The 9,020-nt window shown below is 31.8% G+C and overlaps 1 protein-coding gene across 3 annotated transcripts in view; it reads right to left on the bottom strand.

Annotated features, from left to right (window-relative positions):
* Positions 1–20: 20 nt before the first annotated feature.
* The window catches only part of TRAPPC6B (trafficking protein particle complex subunit 6B), a 15,198-nt gene continuing 6,198 nt past the window's right edge, over positions 21–9,020 (bottom strand). The window contains exons 2-7 of one of the 3 annotated variants that reach the window (XM_039856572.1): positions 8,112–8,179; positions 7,253–7,370; positions 6,163–6,246; positions 4,461–4,554; positions 3,718–3,728; positions 21–484 (exon numbers count right to left, since the gene is read on the bottom strand). In XM_039856572.1, the coding sequence (XP_039712506.1) occupies positions 374–484; positions 3,718–3,728; positions 4,461–4,554; positions 6,163–6,246; positions 7,253–7,370; positions 8,112–8,179 (486 nt within the window). In that variant the 3' untranslated portion in view covers positions 21–373. Of the gene's footprint in view, positions 485–1,466; positions 3,729–4,460; positions 4,555–6,162; positions 6,247–7,252; positions 7,371–8,111; positions 8,180–9,020 lie in introns of those variants that run through there. The other 2 variants (XM_039856574.1, XM_039856573.1) reach the window with 2 other exon arrangements.

Here is a 9,020-nt window from a genome sequence, read left to right as displayed (position 1 = left end):
ATGATTTATTGCACAAAACCTTTCTTAACAAATCATTTTTATTAATACTCTAATAGATCCACTGCTTTAATTTTTCTGTCAAATCTTCTGTTCACATCACTCATATTTTCAGGTAGAAGTGCTTTCTACTTTAAAAAGATCCAAGTAGCAATGGTTTTTCAAATTGAGGTTTATATTTCTCACATAACGAGAAGTGTAGAGTTGCTGGTTATTGGCGTTGGTTCAGTGACTCCAAGATACCAAGGTCTCAGATTCTTTTGGCCTTTCCTTCATGGTAACGAGATGGACACTGCAGTTCAAAGCAATGTGTCTGTATTCAAAATGAAAAGGGGAGAAGGAGGCATCTGGTCCCTTTCTCATAAAAGCAAAACCTCTAGAAATCCACAGCAGATCTGTGTTCATCTGTTGGCCACAAGTGTACAAGATGATCACCTCTAGCTCCACGAAAGGATGGGAAATGAAACTGTAAGCCTTTCCAGACTTTCTAATAGAAGTAGAAAAGGGAAGGGGAATTGAGAATAACTATGGCAACTAATAGTTTTCCCACAAGTTATAAATAGAGCAAATAAAATTTCACATTTGAATCTTTTATGTCTTCATAAAGCTGATTTCTAAAGATCGGCTTAATAGTCCAAGTTTTTTACCATAATTTAAACATTCTCTCATTGTTGGCTATCTAACATTTTTGGTGTTAATCCAATATAGAAAAGGCTACCATAAATACCTTAATGTATATAACTTTCCTTTCATTGGTGAGAAGTTCCAAAGGGTAGGGTTGCAATTCATAAGAGCCTTATTATGAGTTAATATTGCATTTGAAAACCTGACTTGAGTGAGGTTTTAAAAATTGAGAACTTTTGTTTCTCATCTGATAATTCTGGTTTAAGAAGTTCAGGGCTGGTGCAGCAACTCTATGATAAATGTCCCAGGCTGCACCCAGGTTTCTCTTTTATTAATTTAAGCATATAGCTTTCATCTTTTTAGTCATGATATGATTGCTTTGTCTCTTGCCTCTCATCAACATTTCAGGAAGGATGAAAAGGCACCACCCCTTGTTGTCTATATCAGGGGAACAGCATTTCAAGAAACCCTCGACTTATCATTTGCTGAAGTTATGACATTTTTTTGTAAAGAAAGCTGGAAATACTAATTTTTTAGCTGAGCACATTGCCACTGCTACGAACAATGGGGTTGTTAGAAAAGAGGGGAGAGTGGCTACTGGGTGGACAGCCAGCAGTGTCTACCATATAGAGTTTAGATTTCTAGCCTATAACTAGCTGCTAAAACCTCACATGTTTTGTTGATTTGATGCTGGGGGCAGGGCAGGTTTAATAGAGGTAAAGTGTCAATTATTGTTTTAATTTACATTTCTTCCATAACTAGTGGATGAATATGTAGTTACGCACACTTACACAAAAATAAAATTCATGAGGACTGGAAAGCATAAAAAAAATTTTCCATGTGAAGATGATGAGAAATTATTTTAATGCTGTTACACCTCTATTTTCTAGTAAGCTGGAAGAACTCTAATAATTATCAGAGAATTCATTTTTATAATGACTCAAGTTGGCATAAGGATATTTTTCAGGAATGTAGAGACAAGTAAAAGACATTTTAAGCCACTAATAAAGTGTTCAGACTACCAGTATAGCCATAGCATTTAACAAGGCATTCACAATTAAAAATATCTTCTGATTTTAATGAGAAATTTAAGAGAAAAAGTTCCCCAACTCAACACAGGTAGAAAAAGTCTATTGAGAAATTATACATTTTAAATCTAGAATTTAGAAGTAGTTTTGAAAATAATAGCTGCCAAATGGTAGTTTAATTGGGTCTGTGGGGCAGTGAAAAAATAGACTGCACCCATATATATTTTTTTTCACATAAAAGAACTACTACTTCTGGTCAGGAGAATATACATTTACTAAATTGTGATAGTACTTTTATTAAAATTGTACTCATTTCTATTAATTTTTTAGAATTATTTCAACTGTGTCAGAATAAACTGATTAGAAGCTGAATTACATTAAAATTGATTCAGGTCACTGGTTCTACCATCTGGGAACAGAGAAAAATGTTTTAGAAATTATAGAAAGGTCAAGTTGACCTGTGTCCATATCACAATTATATTTTGCTTCACATGTTACCAACTCCCACCAAATTAAAAAAAAAATGTTTCCCACATTGCCCCAGAATGATTTATTTGAGCTGTTTCTTGAAAACACACTACTGTGAATAAATACTAGGTTACCTATTTTTCAGAACCTATTAACATGCTATTAATACGCATTAAAAATCTACAAAAGAGGATGAATTTTCAAAATGTATTTGATCATAGTACTCATTTTTCAAAGAACACTTTGAAAAACTTATAGATTCTATCTAGTGTCTTTTTAACTCTTAAGACCCCAAATTTGTGCCAATCCGTTTATACAATCTGATGCCTGAATTCATTCAGTCTTCGAGAGCTCCATTAATATAATAAAAGTGAAATACGGATTAGTTTAAATGTGAATTCAGTGACTCCAGGGCGTAAGAAAATAAGGTACTATTTTCTAAAGGAAAGCCATCCTACAGCTGTGTTCTAGAGAGACTTGGAAACAATTCACCAGGTAACCTTGGCTCTAGGATCCTGCTTTCCCTTAGTCACTGCATGTTGGGTTCTGCTATAGACTGAATATTTGTGTCCCCTCCAAAACGCATATGTTCAAATCCTAACCCTGAAGGTGACAGTATAAAGAGGGAAAGCCTTCTAGAATGGGATTAGTGCCCTTATAAGAGACCCCAGAGATTTAGCTAGTCCCCTCAATAGCAAGTGAGGGCACAGTTAAAAAACATCCCTCTGAACTACAAAGCAGACCCTCACCAGACACCAAATCTACCCTTCTACCGTGAGGAAGAGTCAATAAGGGAATAAAGAAAGAAGTTAGAAACTTCACTAGTACTTCCAGGCAAAGGGAGAAAAGCTGAAACTGTAACAGGAGTAAATATAAAAATTCCTTCCTAAAATACCTTATTTTCTTTGGCCCTGGAGTCACTGAATTCACATATAAACTAATCTATATTTCACTTTTATTAACGGAGCTCTCAAAGACTGAATTCTATTAAAATGAAATTAAGTTTTTAAGCAATTTAGGCAGTCGGATATGACATGTCACACATACAATGTAAAAATGAAATCCTGTATGGGCATAAAAATTCTTAAACTTGTAAGTAATAAAATCTAATGTGTGCTGTTTGCTTTCTTCAATAACAATTTCATAAAATCAAATTTGTTCATTCTTACATAAATGATTCTGATTGTTGCATATTTTTTCATATGCTAATTTATCAAACCCTGAGTTTTGCTTCTCCATCTGTGGTTAAATATCCATCACTCTCAGCAAATAAAAATGTTTAAAATAAGGGTCCTACATCTTGGTGTTTATTTGAAATCAGGTTTTCTTCATTTTGAATAGTTTAATTACAGTGTATGTTATGGCAGAATGTCTCCATATGCTTTAACTTGGTCTATGTTAAATTGATAAAATACAATCTTATTCCTGCTTAAGAGTGCATCTTTCATTATATAAGTTAGCAAATAGCTTATATCAACACAAATGTCCAACAATGTAATTAAATCATTGCTACTTGAAATACTTTATACATGAATAATTTAACTCTTTACACAGTTGAAGCCTTGCATTTCAGTATGTTCTACAGCTTCTGTATCATCACTTGAAATTTACCTAAAAAAAGAAAACATGAAAAATCATTTTGATTTTAGGGATAAAGAAAACAAGCCAAATTAAACATCAATTTTCTGCTCTATTTAGGAATTAGTTTCAGTCAAGAAACTTGCTATGTCAAACAACTTTTCATAATATTCGATAAAACAATTCCATTTTTATGAGATGATTACCTGTTTGGTGAATTGTTTTTCTTTGTTATTTCTATCTTTTGGGTATTTCACTGCTAATTATCATTGTGAATAGAAAGGAAATACAATGAGGCTCAAGTCAATTTTATTCTTGGTTGGTAGCTCTGGTGAAAAGATCTTTCATAAAGAGTTTAGTGATAAAAGACCAGTTAGCATTATCTAGCTTTATTTAATAGATATAGTCTAGAAAATTTGAAAAAAATTTTTTTCAATGCTATAGGATAATTTGCTATCTTAAAAGAATACTGCAGAAAATTTTCCTTTAAAAGTTAAGAATTAGTCCTTGATTTGTCTTTTAAATTTGGATTTCTTTACCACTTCTTCTTAAATTATTGTCCATTATGAATTCAAAAATCATTGAATATTAATATAAACATGCTACATGTTACCATATTAAATGTTAAAATTGGTCGAAATAAAATGAAATAGTTTTAGCATTTTAAATTTCCTCTAAGTTAACAGAACTAAAACACAAACAAAAAACACCAGACCTGAAAAATAATCACTAAAAACATTTGTAAGAAATGTGAATTCAACTTACAGGCAGGCATTGACGACACTTCAGCTGTTACAATACTTTTTATCCCTAGGTTTGATAAGCCACCTCTGATTAAGCCACATGTAAATGCTAAATACTAAAAAGAACAACAACAAAAAAAAATGTAAAAAATATTAAGGATTTATTGAGTAAATGGATAAATATGGCATTTAGTTAAAGCTTTACTATTATTAAGTTATTACTGTTTGAAGAAAGGGTGAAAGAATTTTTCAATCTACTGAAAATTCTGATTGAAGATTTCCCAGCTCCTTGGCAACTAAAACACTGACATATGACTTAAGCTCTACCAACCATGTGCTCCAGTCCAGGACTCTCAATCTAGAGTGACAAAATCAAGCTGGCAACAGGTTAGAATTAGTTTTAGAGGCAGCAAAGGTGGCTTGTGTCTAATGTCTGCTGTCCGAAGTATTCTCACTAGACCCTCCCTGTGGAGTGATTGTGCTGTTTTTCAGTTGCTTTAACTCGTCATTCTTGTCTGTTTCCTGAGCTTTCCTCATCGATTCTGTAAGCTAATATTATTCCTCTCAGAGTTTCATTTCTGCTTCCTATAACCACGAATCTTGATTTAAGACATAGCCTGCCACAACAAAACATTATTCAGTTGAAAATATCAAGAGTGCCAACATTGAGAAACCCTGTGTCATGTAGAAACCAGGAAAAGGAGAGGGACTGAGCTACAGCAGAGAAAGCAAGGACAAGAAAAGGAACAAGAAAACCAATAATCCAAAGAATTTTTGCTTATCTACATTTTCGTAATGTATTATATTCAATAACGTATCTATAAATACAGAATATTATTGTTTTATAATTAATATGTATAAATAGGTACTAATAAGCAATTAGATCTAGAATCATGAGATTTTGAGATGGAAAAGACCTCAGATATTTTTTATAATATAGGGATTATTATGACCAGTTTTACTAATGAGGAAACTAAGGTCCAGAGGGCTTGTGTAACTTACCCAATGTCACAAGCCTGTAAATTGTGGAGCTTAGCTTAAATCTAGATTTAGTTGGTCCCAAGTCCATGTTCTTTACACTATACCTACACTGCCTTTGTGTTAGTAATTTAGGTATGGACACCTTTATACGGAAAAATAGCAACTTACACTGCCTCAGATATTTTAATCACTTAAAAGGAACCCATACATTAAAACTTGTCATCTTTCTTTAATACAACTGTCTACTTCTTGATTGCTACATGAGTTTGAAAAAACAAAAACTACACAAAACCCAGAAACACAGATATACTTAACACAAAATATGTATTCTTAGAAACAGTGTTAACTATGTTTAAAACTATTTTTTTAATTTATTAAAGGAGATTGTAAATATTAACTCTGAGGTCGATAATTTTGCACAGCTAATATGAGTTTTAAAAGCTTGAGTATCTTTTCTGATATTTTTATGCTATATTCAAAAATCTATTCTTAATCTACTTTTCATTGTCATTTAGTTAGTGTTTCTTTAATTGGTCACTATAAGCCTACTTAGCCACAGTTTAATATGTTATTTTAATATGATGAACATCTGTCTCCTATTTCATAAAAAAGTGTTTAAACAAAAATGAACAACTGTAAAACCTATTTTAAATTCAAAAGTCTGTTGTGATTGGTATTGTACTTTTCCCTATGGTTCTACTCTTTTCATGATAAAAAACCTTATCTTCTATTCCATTAAATACCTTAGATGCATGTTCTAAATACTGTTTTCCTGCAGACATTTGAGTAAGCAGACGAAATTTGTTGTCCTGAAGTACATAGATGCCCTGTTCCAAAAACATTAAAAAAATCCAAAGTTAATGTATTCTGCAGTCCTTAAAAATCACTTCTCTTCAAAACAATTTTGAGGTTTTTTTAATTATTAAAACTCTCTTTTCCATTGGTCAAATTTCTTTACATGAAGGAGTTTTGCAATGTTCAAGCTGAAGAGCTGTTCAGCATTTTATGACACTGATATTTACTGAATGCTTTTAGAAACTAAATATACAAAGATGCATAAGACATAGATAGTCTCTATGCTTAACTCATCTTAACTCACTGTCTAGTATGCAAAAGATTTATAAATACTTGTCCAGTTATATATTATTAACTCATATCTAGAATGTCAATAATCAGTTACTTCTTCCCATTAGCATTTCAAGTACTTTCAAACTATGGTTGGTATTGTTATATGAAAAACTAAATTCTATTGGTAGCTACTAGATACATTCTTTTAATTTTTTTTACTCTTAATCAAAAGGCCAAATCCACTCTATTTCCTTGAGCATTATAAAATAAATCTATGTAAATGCATACTTTTCCATGCAATCTATTAATTTTTATATTAACAAAATATTTTGAGAACAAAAAATATGACAGCAACTGAACAATGCACAAGTTATTTAAAAGTTAAATATGGTCTATAAATTAGACTTCAGAAATTACTCTAAAGATATAAATGTAATATATTTGTGGTTCTGCATATTAATACTGCTAAGTAACAACTAAGGAAACGAATCCTAAAACCTTTGTCATTCTGACATTCTCTACTTTTTAAAACTTAAAATAACTTATTTAATTGGGGGAAAGAAATAGCCATCATTACTAACAATTGTCTCTTTGTCTTTATTCACTATATCCTACTAGATAAAAAAAGTAATGACTTATTAATAACATGTAAGAGAAACATTTCAAAGTTGACTAGAATTTTGTTTTAAATAGGTAAACCACTAAAACAAGACATTTATATTAAGTTACAGGACTTAGAAAATAGGCCTTAATTTATCTAAATACCTGATGATTTGTCCGTAGATTGTCGATTTGTTTCTTGAATACCGTAGTCCAGAAATCTTTACAAATGAACTTCATGATGTCTAACTCATCTTTGAACCTTGCAGTATCTTTTGTAAACCTGAAAAGATCAACTAGGAGTAATATAGTATTTTTCTTCCAAAGAAAGTGGTAGAGGCAAATTATTAACTAATTTCCAAACACCAGAACAGCACTGAATATTTGACAGTCAAAGTGATAAGTATCAAGCAAACTAGATCCCATCTCAATAGATTCATATTCTGTTATACAATTATGGGGCTAAAATTGATCTAACAGTAGAATCTAACTATTATACCTAAAAATTTTAGGTACAATTCATCCTAGCATATAAAAAAAAAAGCAAAAAGCTGAGGATGATCATGTATTGTTATATAAAACAAAGTTCAACTATTCAGATAGTGAGAAAAGAATTCTTAATAGAATTGTTCTATAAATTGGAAGATTATTATATGCATAAACATGGACTCTAAGGCATTTCCATTCCTGTGCATGGAAACAAAATCACATTTAGATTACAGAACCTATGGACCTTAAGTAGGAAATGCAACAAGATTTTAGGTAGTTGTTTCAGTACACCAAAGTTTTTGGAGAAAAAAAGTATAAAACATAAAATATATTTTTTCTTCAAATATTAAAATATAAAATTTGAATAACTTAAAATAGGACCTAAAAAGAAATTTCAATCTGTGAATTAGAAAGGAGAAGAAATAAAATTTGAGAATTAAAATTAAAGTATCTTAAGTTTTATACAATCTTTTGAAATAGATCATCTTTGTTCATAACCTACCTGGAAGAAAATTTTCAAATCCATACTGCTCACCTTTCTATCAGTCCTTGTCCTACTCGAAACCCCATGTTTTCCAGCTTAGTAATACAGCGTCCATTTTCCTATTTTAAAAAATAATAGCTTTGAATAATTTTAGAATGACAGAATATTGGTATTAAAAATTGTTTTAAAATGTTGGCTAAAAATATTAATGTAAATATATATTTACATTTTTTCACTGAAACACTGTAAGAAAAAGTGAATTATAGGTCATACTTGAATTTTCTTAGTAATAATCATTTTCATAAGGCAATAAAATAAACAGGGAACTGTTGCTTACTATTACTTTTCAGGAATGCCAAAGCCTCTAATTACTCTCCCCCTTCCCCTCTTTTTTTACATTTTCAACAATTCCTCTTTTCTCCTCAGTTATAAAAGTTGGTAACACTTTTGATGTTCTTCCTATCAGTCATTCTCTTTGTGCTGTCCCTAAGTTCTATTGTTCTTGTTTCAAAATGTCTCTTGGAGTCATCCAGGCTTTCTAGTTCTCAGTGTGTCTAAGTTGATGATCCCACCATCCTGTGTCTGGAATCATGTGATTGCTTTGCTCTTTCTTTGACCATTTCATCCAGTCTTTAGGCTTTAAATACCATCCCTATGCTAAAGACTCCTAAAATCTTCTGGATGACCTACAAAGCCCTATACAATCCAGACTGCTGTACCTCCTGAACCTCGACCATCTACTTTTCTTCACTCACTCCACTCCAGCTGCAGTGGTCTCCTTGCTGTCCTCAAAAACGCCAGATGCACTCTTATCTCAGGGCTCTTGCATAGGTAGCTCTTCCTCCAGATATTCACAAGACCAACTCCCTCGCTTTAAGTCTTCACTCACATGCCACCATCTCAAATGAGACCCACTTTAACCATCTTCATTAAAACTGCAGCATCATTCCCCTTCAGCAA

The sequence above is a fragment of the Pteropus medius genome, unplaced genomic scaffold (assembly GCF_902729225.1).
Source record: "Pteropus medius unplaced genomic scaffold, Ma_sr-lr_union100, whole genome shotgun sequence".
Taxonomy (NCBI): domain Eukaryota; kingdom Metazoa; phylum Chordata; class Mammalia; order Chiroptera; family Pteropodidae; genus Pteropus; species Pteropus medius.
This window is presented reverse-complemented; position numbering and strand designations above follow the sequence as displayed.